Raw genomic sequence first — 14475 nt, forward strand, 5'->3', positions numbered from 1 at the left:
TGTTGCGCATTATTGTAATGATATAATAGCTGTAGAAGTTACACACTGTGAGCTTCCCTAACTGTTGCTAAACCTCTTCCGGCCATGTGATGCGCCGTAACACTTCTATCCGTAACCTGGCAACACATTGCCTCACCAGGTAGCCTATGAATAACCATTTGCATGCTGCTCTAGACTCCCACATTCTTCGAGAGGTGACATTATTCTACCCCTCAACATTATATTAAATATATCTATATATTTCATATATAGATATTTTTATACATTTTGTCAAATGTAATTATGCCAGAAATATATAAAAATTACCATGATGGCAAAGGAGGGGGTAGTGTTCATTAACTTTGGAAGACAGGCAGGTAGGGTTGCATATCAATTATAATTATCCATTCTCGTCTTTTAAAAAGACCAGAATTATCATCATCATCAAGTCATTTCTCTGTGTTACTGGATGCAATATTGGATCAGTCAGCCAACATATTTGGACAGGAGCAGTTCAAGGGGGAATGATGAATGTTGTCATTGGAGCATTAGATCCTGGCAGTCACACAGCCAGTTTTGGGAATCAACGGCCACAACGGGTTTAGCGGAGAGCTCCCTTTCTTTAATTTCCTGTTGAATTTGAGACATCAGATTGGAGAGGGGATTCGCATTTAAAAAAAAACCATTTGTTTGACCTCGCAGAATATAACGAGGAATGAGTAAATAGGTAAAAAATTGGGTAGAAAATATCTATTATCGAAGTGAATGCATGGGAAATATCCCTAGAAAAAAATCCCCTCTTCCCCTAAGAATGTATTGGTATGCATAGATCATTCTCCAAAGTAGTTAGAGGTGAGCTTTGATATGAGCTGCTTTTAATGCAGCCTCATGTTCCTATTCCGTGTAACCTTTATATTTGAATTCACAAATACCCATGAATCTTTCATTGACAAGGAACTGTCACACATTAGCAAAAGTCACTAGAAATTAAAACCTTTTAACACTGGGGTAACATTTTATACTTTTCAAGTGCATGCTTACTTTGGATGTTTTTTAGGATAATTTTGTAAAAAGGTTTTCAGAGTCCCGATTAACTTCAGGAATTTCTACTCAAGGCACACCATCTGTCTCTTATCCTCCTATTCATTTACTAATATTTACAACCCACCAGCTGGCCAGACAAGAGTGAATTAACCTTTGACATGCCCGCCATTAGGGGCTAGCACTGCTGTCTTCCACTTCTCAGACTCAAAGGGAATGTCACTTTGTTTCAGAGAGTTGTTTGTAGTCATTATAGTGAACTAGTGTTTAATAAGCAACAAATAATGAATAAGCAGAACTAAGCCATCTGTTATGTTCTGCATCTTACTAGTTCACTAGTACCTTTATTTCCCTGCACAATAAATGATCCTTCAGAGAGTGAAACCAAGTGGTTCATTGGTTCGAACCATATTTGAGTTCTGAGGATAATGGACCCGTACTTATGTTGTTTGAGATGGAGGAGGTCATTCATCAATTTCTCTTTTTTGTTTAGGTGACGCAAAACTCCTGCAAGTTCAGCGATAACTATGTTTATTACCGATCATAACTCTGCTAATAATACCCCCCGCCCCCCCCCCCCCCCCCCCCCCCCGGCTACCTTGCTCTATCACTCACACATAGGTGCACACACACACACACACACACACACACACACACCTATACACAAGGTTAAAAAAAGAATCTTATGAGCAGCAGCTATGGCAAACACTGGCTCACACATGCATATGTTTTGCATGTCACTATGGTGTTTGTTAAACTGTCATCTATGATTAGGAAAGCATTTACATACATACTCCAGTGCCACAGAAAAGCGAGAAGGCGCTTGTGTTCTGTAGACAAGCCAAGATGTATATCAAACGCTCCATCAAAACATACACCTTAATATTACATCCACAGGAGCACTGTTGTGTATTACATCAGCGGATGACTACTGCTGAAGGTGCTGTATGTAAGGATACTGGTCGGTTATCATTGCATATTTCCCCGTTTACTCAGCATAATCTGAGGCTAGTGCTGCTAGTAGGCCTACTGCTTTTGACAAGTTAATTAAACTGTTAATATTTATTATTATTGCTTATACATTTTACTTACATTTTACTCCGTTTTTTTCCCTTGTATTGTGTTTTCCCTGCCTGCTTTATTGTGTTGGCTACAAGTGAATTTCCCCTCGGAGATACAGTACCATCTCATCTAATGTTGTCTTTACGTGTTGCAGAGAAAAATAAATATGTCCTGTCCTTGTATTGGGGAAGGGTCCGACGGTGAAACGAACATCCAACACCTCAAGCTAAAGTGCCCTCCAGTGTCTCAACATGCAGAGCCTCCTTCCTATAATGAAACTAATATATTGTTACCTGCAGTGTACCCTCGGGTCCAAGTGCAACAAGTTGTTACTTCAGACGAATCCAATAATTGTACATTGTACTGCTCCTTTTCTACTCACTTGAGGATTATATATTATATATATATAAATGTATATATAAAGTGGTTTGTTTTTAACGGTTATGAGTAGCATCTGTATGAGACACTCGTATACAATACTATGCAAGTGTAACTGAACTGTTATTAAAACTGGGAAAGGGGCAGATAGATTTGAAGCACACTTTCCCCCAAAAAGGCCAGTTAGACAGAACAGTATGGTCTTAACCAGGCCATCCTACAAACTATAAGCTCAACTCTTAATTAACTCATCAAATCATTAAGTTCAGATATTTTCATATTTCACTGAACCTCAAATATATCGGGAGATTGGGAGCATTATTTTCTTAGATATAGGAGTCAGAAATCAAAAAGTGAAAGAATTGTGGATTGGCTTTCAAAGTTGCACGTGGGTCTTTTATGCACCCCATTTACTGTAAATAGGAGAGTGATTACATCTTTCTACATGATTGACTGTCATTTATTAGCATAATCAGTATTGGAAAATTACTTTTTTATAAAACAAATACCTTATTGACTTTGGAGAATGGAAACACTCTGGGCAAACAATAACGATGTTAGTGCACGGGTTTCATTGTGCTCTTGAGAATTCGGCGTCTGATTATTCTTATTGCATGGGTTGATATTGCATTAGTTAGTTTTTATAGCGTTCATATTGCAGTAAAAAAAAAGCAGAAGCTGGCCGAGGAACTGTTGTCAGGATTGTATTCTAAGTCACAACAGTGCCATCTTCTGGTAAAAATGTGTATTAACTTAACAATAGTGGACAGAGTTGCAATAATATATGTAGCATAGTGATAATAAAGAGTTCAGTGGAAAACGTATAGTCAATAGATGACATATGCAAAACTCATTACTTTATTCTTTTGTACATTTGCCCAAGGAAATACTTCTCAGCTGATTCCTTCCTGCTTGCCTTTGGCTTTAGAGAACGGACACACCCAAACACAGCAGATAGTCTATTCTGAAGCGTATGAGCCAGGAAGCCGTCCCAATATTTGCAAACCAGGGAGCCGCCAGGTTTTAGGATCTTCTCACTTAGGTCAATCAGTGTCAAACACATGGTGATGAGCTTCTCTTTATCCATATCTTTACATCCACTGGCATTGGGTGCCATGTCACTGAGAATGACATCAGCCTTGGCGTTGGGCAGAAGGTCTTGCAGCCTGGCGTGTGTGAAGGGGTCAGTTATGTCGTGACTGGAAAGGAAGTGCGCGCCATCTAGAGGCGCTATGTTCAGAAGGTCAATCCCGATCACTGTACCACGGGGCAGCTCTGCATCTGGGATACAAAGAACATAGCTTTATGCCTCTTTGTTCGTGCAATCGCGACATGTGGCCTAATGTGTATAACAACCCGCATACAAATGGGTTCGGCTTTTTAAAAGACGAAATAATTGATAGGGTGAAAAGTAACACTCACTTGCTCCAGTTGAATTAACCCTCTGTACTGCGATCTGACTCCAAGCACCCGGCGCTGCCCCACAATCTATTACATTGTCTCCCGGTTTCAAAAGGCGGTATTTGTCAACGATTTCCAAAAGCTTGAAGGCACTTCTACATCGGTAATTGTGGACGCGAGATGCCTTTACATATGGGTCATTTAGTTGCCGCACTAGCCAGTTTTGGTCAGAGGTAGTTTTGCCTTTCAGGTTATGTGGGATCTTTTTCGTAAAGGCTAGTGTGGTATGCAGATATCTTTTTGGAAAACTTGAAGATTGCATACTTGGCTAGGAAACGTCATTTATCTCTATAGGTCATTTAGCATCAAGCAAGGTAAATTGCGCGTGCGCACTATAACCACAACATATAAATTGGTTACAGACAAAAACAGTCCCCTTCCCTTGTCGCACTGGATGAATAGTTCCTACCTAGCAGCACACAATCATTTTTTGTTGAGCAGACAAAGTTAGCCGGTACAATATACAAGATACACTAAACACGTGTATATATAGTCGAAATATACGTTGTAAATACAAGCCATTACTCTGTTGTGCCGTTTCACTCATTATGACCATCATGAATGTTTTAAGTCGAGCATGTTTGAATGTAACACGTCTGATCTGCATTGGATCAGGTCCATGCTTTGGATGCGGCAGTCTTTTGAATGGTCTTTTGCATCAGTAGTCCAGGAAGTCAGCGCGTGGGCCTGTTGTGACCATATACGTATCGATCTTCTGAAAGGTTGCGCTGACTGGTAAACACAATGTTCCATAAGTAGACATGCCGCGAAGCATGATGCACAGCGTTTTTTTTAATGATTGTATTGCGATTTTCCTATAGGTGAAATGTCAACCTCAAAACTACTAACCCTGGTTCTTGTGATCGAGCCTGAGCGAGTTTTGCTTGGCATGAAGAAGCGAGGATTTGGGTCAGGGAAATGGAACGGTTTTGGGGGCAAAGTTGAGACAGGAGAGACCATTGAAGATGGTGCGAGGCGGTATGTGTGTGTGTGTGTGTGTGTGTGTGTGTGTGTGTGTGTGTGTGTGTGTGTGTGTGTGTGTGTGTGTGTGTGTGTGTGTGTGTGTGTGTTATAAATGTAATTCTGAACTTGTTTAACTTTTATATATTTTTTAGGGAACTGAAAGAAGAAAGTGGTCTGGAAGTGGACGTTCTTGAGAAGATTGGAAATATCAAATTTGAATTTGTTGGCGAAAAAGAACTTCTTGATGTGCATATTTTCAGGTCGGACTCCTATACTGGAGAACCAAAAGAATCGGATGGTATGACTACATAAATATATATAATAGAAAAATATACATATTATTAAACAATATAGATAAAGGTCCAATTTGACTGAATAGGTCGTAAATCACAAACAGGAGAAAGCAATCAAGTAGGCCTACTTCATATGAAGTATTTTTCTATTCCATAATGCAATCTAAAGCAAATATTTAACTTCATACAAGCAACACAGTGCGTGCTTGGACCATCAACAGCAAAGTGAAACCAACCATTGATTTAATAATACAATGGGTCTTAACATTAATATAGTTCAGGTAATGATAACGGGAGCTTTTGTTCCTTAATAACTATATGCATTGTTTTGCGACATGTCTATTTTAATTCTCTTTAATTCTTAAAGCCACATTTTGCAAATCAGAAAGTCCAAAATATGGAGGTTTCTGTTAACCTTGGTGTAGCAGTAGCTATCTAACTCAGGCTGAACTGTTTCGTCTCATTGTCTTTTTATGACTATGATTATATGATTATTCTTCTTTCTCTCCCACCAGAGATGCGGCCTCAGTGGTTTGACATTGACAAAATACCCTTCAGCCTGATGTGGCCAGACGATATCCTCTGGTTTCCACTCTTGTTACAGAAGAAGAAATTCCTAGGCTATTTCAAGTTCCAGGGTCAAGACAAGATCCTGAGCCACACATTGGATGAGGTAGAGGACCTCTGAAAGAGCACCCAATGGTTGCCTGGATATCGTTACCCACGGATGTCATAAAGGAGCAAACCTTTATTTCGTTTTTGTATCATTTGTTAGAGGAGGTTGTTAAAAGGTGAGGGGGGTTACAGTTTCTGTATTATACACTTTAGATGTGAGTAAACAACATACTGTATTATGTGTGGGATAAATCTGTTCCACATACTTTTGTTTTCAAATTCAAGGAACGAAAATGTTAAAACAATTATTGTAAATTCATCATCTTGAGCATAATAAACGTTTTATAGATCTTTATATTTCACAATTTTCCACTTTGCCTCCACATCCAACCGTCATTAAACAAGAATTGTTTTTACCTTCATTAACTCTTAAACCAAACATCTGTGCAAAAAGTATGAACTGTTTTCAAGCGAGTGAATTATAGTGTAAAACATAGCTTCAGAATCAGACAGGACAAGTCCCTTTGACATAGCTTAGAAATGTTGTTCCATAGAAAAATCATTGTACAGTACAAGTATGTATGAAATACATTTTTCAATACCATAAATGGAATAAGGTATTAAAACACAAAGATTTTCATCTTGCCCTGTTATCACAGCCAGCGATAGAAAATACAGTGAGTGAGAACACATTTTGGTACAAATTGTTGGATAAATGTCAACTGCCCATTGTTAAAAATATGTACAAAATAGAAAATATAATTTCATCAGATAAATTATACGAATACCACTTGTGTTTGACAAATATGTGCAAGCTTGATGTCTGTAGTTATATTTGTTTCATATTTTTGCAATCTAAAAAGAATGGAATGACAGAAGCTCACCTAGAAAGGATCTAATAAACTATGCTAACATCTATAAAGTAAGACCTTCATTTATGAAAAATATATTTCAGTTACAGTCATATTTTGAATATAACCATGCGTTTCCCAGTTAGTCTGATGCAAAAGCCCATTGGCAAATATGATAACATACTTGGCCAGCTCCAGGTAAAGGGCACCTGTTCCACTTTTTTTACCACTTATCTTGGGTGTACTTTGTAAAGTATTTACACATTTGGCTCATAAGAGAATGGAATGAACAAAAATATATCTGACTTCTACAGCTCCTTAATTAAAATGTACAGGGTTTTTCTTGTCATCAGCTTTTCCTTGTTTTACAGTGATATGTCAAAGAAAAAAAAAAAAAATCGTATATTACTTTTGTCAGTTTTCAGTTTCAAGGCAATACAGCAACAACAAAAACCTTGCATATGATTACGTTGCAAAAATAATTTGCAATGTAGAACACTGGATACTTTTTCTTTATAGCAAAAGTTTAATGCTGGGTTACGTCTTCTTTTAGCTTGCAGATAAGGACTTTTCAGTTTATGATTTGCATTAGCAGCCTGTGGTAGATTGGGAGTTTAATACGGTGGCTGAATCCCATTATTACTGAAGAGAAATCCAAGTTTAGGCTGAAGATCATTCCACACTTCACCCATCTAGACAGAAAGCAAGAAAGATAAGTTACTTATTATAACAGTTATGCCATTAAAAAAGTGCTGAATTGGGAATTGGGTTATCCTTGACATAATCATTACACGACACTTACTACACTTTAAAAAATATTGATTTGAACTTAGAGCTTGTTTTATACAAGTAGTAGCCCCTACAATACCATTCAAAATGTTAACTTTTAAAAGAACAATTTGTAAAAGCAAAAAAAGAAAAAGTGGGCTCGTACATCAGAATGCCTCCAGGAATGTTTTGTTGTTGTCATTTTGAGAGGACTCGAGAGTTGAGGTATCGTTGCATAATCGTAATGCAAGAAAATACTACTTGACGTCACATTACCATGTGACGCAACAACGTACAAACCCAAAAAAATATCCAACCTCCACTAACAATGCAGTAGTAATTAGGACCGGTTCTTATTTTCAGTAGGCCTTACCTCTGTGTGTCCTTGGACCTGGGACTTGACAAAGGCCCCCAGGATGTGGTAGGTCATAGGCAGGTAGGTGAAGATGAGCTGAGTCTCTTGGTGGAGGCAGAACAGGGAGAAGTAGTTTCGCAGTTCCATGGTCTGGATAGCGTTTTCTTGCTATGTTCGGAGGAGGCGGGGGGGGGGGGGGGGGGGAAATGTTAATAAACACAAACACAGATCGTATTGACCATGGATGATCAGGGCAATTCTAGTGTATGAATCAACGTGGGAGAACAAGTAATCTCGGAACCCAAAGTTATTATAATCTTTTGTACAAATCCAGTAGCAAAGACTGCATAATCTGATTTGAACTTTTTCTAGGTCTTCAGAATCTTAACCGACTTGCGAAGGGCACACTCCATCTGACAAAACAATTAAAACATAGAATGGATAGGTTATGAATAATATTATTATTGTTCCAATACCATAACCTACGTATTCCGTGAATCTAGCATTAGTTATACATCGAAACACCCAAGCAAAGTGTAAAAGCGAATGACGACAAGCCTAGGAACAGCACCAACTCACAACCAATACCCTTGACGGACTAAAAGAAGAGGCTAAGATTACGGTGGGGACAAAGGGCGGAAGCCACCTGAACGATGCGGGACTCAAGCTGTTCCACGGACACCTGCTCCTTGGACTGCGCGGTGGCGCTCATCATCTGCCTCTTCATCACGCTGTACTTCTGCAGGGCTCTCTGGTGCTCGTGGAGCACGCCTTTCTCGTGCCTCTCACACAGGTCCTGCACAGCATCACCACCACCACGGAGACGGATCTCGGTTTATTTCACAGTTTTGTTGTTGAACACTCGATTCTGATTGGTCAATTACGGCAATCTACGGTGTGTTGTTTCGGAACAGCAGACAGCAGGCTGTCGATGAATAACAGACTGTTGTTATGGAAGCAGATCCAAAATCTAAAAGGACTATGTAATCAAGTAGAAGCAATATAATCGTTTGTTGTTTTATTTTGTGATCAAAGACTTGATATCTTTAGTATGTAGCCGTGTAATAAGTCGGATAATCAATCATTATTTGTAAAAAATAAACTGACATGGTGATGCAGGACTCAGGGGGTGTATTATCCCTTACTTAGTCACTCAAAATACATGCTTTTTTTTTAATCCCAAGAGCACTGATCGGGTGGATTGAGATGGAGGTTATTATTTATGCGCAGTCGGCATTTGTCTCTGGGATGCCTACAGTCAGGCTGTGGATTGGAGGATGGAATCCAGGAATATTTTCTGTCTGGTATTTGAACACACCATTTTACCCACCATATATGCATTTCCATTAAATTGAACTTTGATTGATAAACATTAAATAAGATATAAAGAATGCATATTGGATGGCATGTTATATTTTGTAGGGGAGCAATCATTGTACTAACTCTGTATGATTGCAGCAGATCCAGAAAGAAATTCAGCTTTTCCACCACGTCGTCTTCCTCCCTCCGACCCTGAAGACAATTGCATGGAAAAGGTTGCTCCTTGGCTAAAGTTTTGCAAAATGGGGCTTGAAAGACGCCCAGTCAAACAGGATTGCAGATTTTCACCTGTTGAGCGGCTTTGTCCGACAGCAATGCAAATTCTACAGAGAGGCCTTTGAGAGATTTCCTCAAGGTCGCCCAGGTGCTCTGAGAGGATGCCAGAGGGGGAATCGATGAGGCATCTGAGCCCAGCGTACTTGGAACACAAGAGAGGAATTTAGATTTTGTCATTTGTAGTTGATGCTTCTGTGCAGAATGACACTCATTGAATTCAGATAATGTCTGGAATGGAAGGTATATATGGGTTAGTCATTTTGCTCAATGATGCCTTGAGGTAGCTTATATAGGTTGGGTATTGAACCCAGTAACCATTCACTTCTCCTACGAATACACATCCAGGAGTAAAAAACATGAATGCACAAAAAGTGTAAAGCAAAAACGAACATGTGACATACCTGAGTTCTCTGCCAAACATGAGCAAATCGGTTGCGTTCTCTTTAGAGCGCTCAGCCATTTTTTCAGCTCTGTCTCGCAGCTTTTGGAAGCTGTTGTGGATGTTTCTTATCAACTCTCTGCTGGCTGAGAATTGGTTCTGGATGTCAGTGGGAAGATATTCCTAAAGAAAAACAAGTTAACCAGACTGTTAGTTTGTCATTAGGCTAGTCCTGTTAAAAAAGACACACAACTATATTATTCATTTTCATTTATTTGTTTGAAATGTATTTGTTCGAAACAAACATTTGAATCAGCTCATTGTATAGTACAGCACACACACCTTTGCTTGGGTTGCAATCCGGTTTGTGATGAACTCGTCGCCCATTCTCTTGTAGGCGTCACGTAGTTTGATTTGAACGTCCTGTGCCACAAAGATAAGGAGCCATCGGAATGTCACACATTTTCTTTGGCTAATTGTCCTGATAACACACCATTCCCCAACTCTACCACATCCCTCCCCTCTCCAAGACAAATAAACCAGAGTCACCTCCCAATGCAGGTTCAAGGGAGCTTGCATACCGATCCGTTGAACGCGAGGAAGATCTTCACCAGGTCGTCGTCTGAGGAGAACGGGTGGCGCGCCACCAGGTTGAGGAAACGGCCCAGGGCCCGCCGCCGCCCCTCGATGAACTCTCGCTCCGAGATAGAAGTCAGGACTGTGGGGGGAAAGAACTAGAATAATTATAATGCAAATCAGAAAATACTAATATCAGTATCGCAGTGGAACATGAGAAGAAAAGTAAAAATTGTTGGGACAGATGGGCTCACACGTCAGCCTATTTACTAATTCATCAAACACATCTCGCAATGATGTCGATATAGAAACCTCAGTGTGTATTAAAGGAAGTAACGATGTCGGACTGGACTGAAGTATTTAAATGCAGTGCTTCAATGATTATGTGCGTAGCCTGAAGGCAGAATACGACTTTAGAATCTGCCGTTATTTAAGAAGCATTGATCTCGGCCAAGAATGTCAAACGGAAGTAACACGCACATGATGACAACAGGAAAAATCTAACTAGGTTTCAAGATAACGTGGCTTAACCGCTTTTCATACAATCACAGTACCTTAGTCACCGAATCAACATAATTCCTGTCACATAAACAGATCAATCAATATAAGCAGCAAGTATTTACATCTGCTTGAAATGCTAATTTGAATGAGGAAAAAGAAGAAAGCAGTATCTTCTGCCTGATTTTTTTCTCAAAAAAGGAATAATACCTAACGAATGCACATACCGTCTGAAATGTGCCATCCATATCTGTGAATACCTACATTTACATACTCCAACACAAATGTCAATAAATTCCTTATGCCATCTGTGCACCAGATAAAGTAATAGCCCACACATTTGCACTTGCACACAGCAGCATACATCAACCTGTGAGTTGTATACAGCCTTCTATAATTGTTTGCATCTATTCGAAAGTACAGTAGGCCTATTTTTTCTCATATCTTATTTTTTGTCGTCCCTATTCCAGTTCTGCTTTTGTTCCGGAAATGAATTTCCTTTTACAGAATCACAAGGGATTTAATTATTTTAAAGTAATCCGCAGGAAATTCGACCAAAATCCCACAGAATTTGTGATACATGCGTTGACATAAAGTTGACATAAAGGGTGCACTTTGGAAATAACAAATAAATAAAATGTGTGTTATAAAACAAATAAAATAAAAAACAGAAGAGCATGTGACATACCTCCTTTTAACATCCTCTTCGGTGGAAGGGCTGGCACCATTCGGTAGGCAAATCTTTGCACCAGCAACTCATGAAAGACGTCAAAATCACTGTAGCGCCTGTAAACTGATATCTTGTGATGCTGTGGAGGCAGACACAAAAATGTATATTAAAAACCCTTTCTCTCTTATCGTGACGACAAACAAATACATGGCCTTTTTATTGACAATCAATTCCCAATGCGATTAGTACATAAAAAAATGACTGTTCTGCACAGTCTTCTTCTTGAAAGTTTACCCAACACATTAAAAACGCCTTTGTTGGTTTTGCTCTTGTTTGAACCACTTGCCTGGCTGGTGACCTGGTACTCCACGTGTTTGAGGAACAGGCCCTTCTTCTCGGGGATGAGCTCCACCTGAACGCAGTCCCTGACCAGCAGCTTATCCAGGCTGTGAGCCACCGTGAGCGGGTCGTCTGGGGTCGCCTGCATCCTCAATGTCCCTAGGTCCTTGGGCTCACCAAGCTGGGGCTTTGGCAGCTCTGTGGCAAAACAGACACAAACAAAGAGGCTGTGTCATGCCGCGATGAATTGAATGAGCAAAACGCTGAAGTGACACTATTAGCGAAAACTTGCCGATGTGTGTAAGAGTGAGTGAGCGAGCTGGTGTTTGTGTGGATATCACGTAATCATAAACTGTATCAAATCAATTAATATATTGATTCACAACACACCGGTTCTGAGCGCTTCAATCAACTTTTGCTTAGGTTCCTGTGACCATATAGTAGCACTGAAGGCCCAGGAGTGAAGGCCAAATTGGGTTGCGACCGAAAATGTTCAGAATGAAAGCTGTGGCTGACTTCGTATTCTCTTCACCAATAGACCGGCCTGTAAAGTCATAGTAGTGGTTCAGACACCGGCCTGTACAGTCATAGTAGTAGTTCAGACACCGGTTGCTTCTGATGTCACGTTAAAACCATGCAAGCAATGCAAAGTCCAATTAAATCATGAGATTAAGCCAGGAAACCATATACTAGCTACCTCTATATAGAAACACAAACAAGAGCAACTGGTTCCTCTATTCTGTACCCACATAGCACTTGGATTTGGAATACCAAAGTTTTTCCCATAAAGTCATGTGTCCAGTTTAACACCAAGGCTGTGTATAAAAATGTTTAAATAATGCAAAGATATAATATGTGTCGATACAATCATTTTGATACGATAAAGAGACCAGCCGTAAAACATGCGATGTTGATGAGTTAATAATTAAGCCATGTTTTTACTGCTGTCCCGGCTTGAAGACGTGTGCTGTCACCGACCTTGTATGCAGTTCTCCAGAAGCTTCGGACTCGGCTGCTTCCCTTGTTGTGCGAGAGCAATCAAGGCCAGTGCTTTATAGAGGGACAACTTGCTCAGGAAGCCTCCCGTCGAATCAACGTGCTCAGCAATCTGCCGTTGCAAAACATGAAGTGCATATAAAGTGCGGGAGGTCAAGGTTTATATAGAACACCCACCGCGGTTTAACTATTTTACACATTTTATACAGTGGATGGTATGCTTCTCATTCACCTGAAACAATCAAGCTGACTTCGTGAAAAATCACGCCAATATTGGAAACATGACGCATTAGGAAAAATAATAATTAATAGGGAATATATTCCGACATCCAAATATTGAATCGACTGGATTCTTTCTGAAAGAGTCTCAAACCAAAATAAGCCAATGCAATTACATAGATCAACAGCTTCATTGCCAATTGTATATTTATCCGAGTCTCACTGACTAGACCATCGGGGTGCGTCGTCCCCACCTGTCCTAGAGCAGCCTTCTGGAGATCCGTCCTGTCGAGTAACCTCTGAAACACCTCCACCTGTACCCTCTCATCCGTTCTACATCGGATGGCTTCATGCACTTCCCTGTAGTACGGAGGGACGGACCCTGAAAACCAAACCAAAATCCCCCCAAAGATCTTTCAAATCACGTTATTTCAGTCTCACACAGATCGGGCGTCGGGCTACCATAAACAAAAACGTGAGCACATAATTAACTGAGACATGTTGTTTAACACTATCCAAAATCATAACGCGGATTACTGACAGAAAAAACACATCTGTAAACAAAACAAAAAAGAGAGGCGAAACCCTACTCGCATTTAGTTAACCACAGCCTAAATGCATCTTTATAAAGTATTCGAAACAATGTGCCATGCAATAATCATTTCAACTTACATAAGTGAGTTGCAGTGAAAAGTACACCACGTTCTGCCAAGTGAACACCGTGCTTTCAGTCGGCGTCTGACGAGGCTTAACACGTTTTGGCAAACCAAATGCAACTTAAAAAGAAGTTGACGTTAAAACAGTGGGGCGCTGACAACTGTTTGAGATTTCGTACATACCTTCATTGATCTCTCCAGCCATGGCTCAGCTTGTCATGTGAGAGCCACAGCTCCCCCATGTGATTTCCTGAAGAAAATAGAAAAAAAAGAAAAAAGTATTTTTCCTTCCTTAAAGTAGTAGTGATTCCCTCACAGTCAGAGGGAACACGTCCACACAAGTAATGCGATGTCCCATCGCTGCGTAAAGTGACTAATACGAGTGTCATGAATGTGTTAAAATGTTGTAAAAAAAACCAAAACCTTACGTTTGAATCTATAAACGTTTAAGATTAACACGTGTGTATGTTTAAGTATAGTGCACCTTATAACTCGGGATATCAGAAAGGGTTAATGTTTGCTCATTTATCATGGTACACTGGTAGGCCTCTGACTGAGTTGAGATGTATGTGGGTCTGTGTTGTGGTGTTTTCCTCTATGTCATGATGAATGGCAGAATATCGAAACCCTCCGATTTGTTTTTTTTTAATCCGTCGCCGTCAGTAGCGCAGTCTTGCCTCTTCGGGGCGCCACTTCCATTGTGGAGCTGTGTGTGTGCGTTCCCAGGCGTTCTCATATCCCGACGGTCCCCCTGGAACATGATGCCCCAAATGAGCGTTA

General features: G+C 40.1%; 3 protein-coding genes across 6 annotated transcripts; 1 reads left to right on the forward strand and 2 right to left on the reverse strand.

The window, feature by feature from the left end:
- Positions 1-2685: 2685 nt before the first annotated feature.
- Positions 2686-4282, reverse strand: LOC130372687 (rRNA methyltransferase 2, mitochondrial-like). The gene is made up of 2 exons (XM_056578822.1): positions 3883-4282; positions 2686-3741 (listed from the first exon to the last, which is right to left on the reverse strand). The coding sequence occupies exons 1-2, from the start codon at positions 4181-4183 to the stop codon at positions 3314-3316; spliced, it is 729 nt and encodes a 242-aa protein (XP_056434797.1). The 5' UTR covers positions 4184-4282; the 3' UTR covers positions 2686-3313.
- Positions 4283-4513: 231 nt separating this feature from the next.
- Positions 4514-6973, forward strand: LOC130372695 (oxidized purine nucleoside triphosphate hydrolase-like). The gene is made up of 4 exons (XM_056578834.1): positions 4514-4656; positions 4743-4899; positions 5037-5182; positions 5693-6973. Exons 2-4 carry the CDS (start codon positions 4748-4750, stop codon positions 5863-5865), a joined length of 471 nt encoding a protein of 156 aa, XP_056434809.1. The 5' UTR covers positions 4514-4656; positions 4743-4747; the 3' UTR covers positions 5866-6973.
- LOC130372659 (sorting nexin-8-like) lies at positions 6728-14272 on the reverse strand. Of its 4 annotated transcripts, none has more exons than XM_056578788.1 (14): positions 14180-14272; positions 13879-13945; positions 13294-13421; positions 12803-12932; positions 11832-12022; positions 11504-11624; positions 10323-10459; positions 10084-10164; positions 9764-9924; positions 9375-9504; positions 9210-9278; positions 8413-8562; positions 7785-7934; positions 6728-7335 (listed from the first exon to the last, which is right to left on the reverse strand). In XM_056578788.1, exons 2-14 carry the CDS (start codon positions 13898-13900, stop codon positions 7258-7260), a joined length of 1548 nt encoding a protein of 515 aa, XP_056434763.1. In that variant the 5' UTR covers positions 13901-13945; positions 14180-14272; the 3' UTR covers positions 6728-7257. The 4 variants fall into 4 exon arrangements, with proteins under 4 accessions (XP_056434763.1, XP_056434777.1, XP_056434770.1 ...); XM_056578802.1 differs by lacking the exon at positions 14180-14272 and adding an exon at positions 13712-13786 and having other exon boundaries at positions 13879-13895; XM_056578795.1 differs by lacking the exons at positions 13879-13945; positions 14180-14272 and adding an exon at positions 13712-13872.
- Positions 14273-14475: the final 203 nt, after the last annotated feature.

The sequence above is a fragment of the Gadus chalcogrammus genome, chromosome 2 (genome assembly GCF_026213295.1).
Source record: "Gadus chalcogrammus isolate NIFS_2021 chromosome 2, NIFS_Gcha_1.0, whole genome shotgun sequence".
NCBI lineage: Eukaryota > Metazoa > Chordata > Actinopteri > Gadiformes > Gadidae > Gadus > Gadus chalcogrammus.

What these genes read in the sequence shown, in the direction of transcription:
- LOC130372687 (XM_056578822.1), bottom strand. Translation starts at nt 4,183, where the DNA reads ATGCAATCTTCAAGTTTTCCAAAAAGATATCTGCATACCACACTAGCC. An exon ending in GGTTAATTCAACTGGAGCAA is followed by an intron (nt 3,742 to 3,882) that starts GTGAGTGTTACT and finishes TTTGTATCCCAG; the next exon opens with ATGCAGAGCTGCCCCGTGGT.
- LOC130372695 (XM_056578834.1), top strand. Translation starts at nt 4,748, where the DNA reads ATGTCAACCTCAAAACTACTAACCCTGGTTCTTGTGATCGAGCCTGAG. An exon ending in ATTGAAGATGGTGCGAGGCG is followed by an intron (nt 4,900 to 5,036) that starts GTATGTGTGTGT and finishes TATATTTTTTAG; the next exon opens with GGAACTGAAAGAAGAAAGTG. An exon ending in AGAACCAAAAGAATCGGATG is followed by an intron (nt 5,183 to 5,692) that starts GTATGACTACAT and finishes CTCTCCCACCAG; the next exon opens with AGATGCGGCCTCAGTGGTTT.
- LOC130372659 (XM_056578788.1), bottom strand. Translation starts at nt 13,900, where the DNA reads ATGGCTGGAGAGATCAATGAAG. An exon ending in AGAAGGCTGCTCTAGGACAG is followed by an intron (nt 12,933 to 13,293) that starts GTGGGGACGACG and finishes TTGCAACGGCAG; the next exon opens with ATTGCTGAGCACGTTGATTC. An exon ending in AGGTCCAAGGACACACAGAG is followed by an intron (nt 7,336 to 7,784) that starts GTAAGGCCTACT and finishes CTTTCTGTCTAG; the next exon opens with ATGGGTGAAGTGTGGAATGA.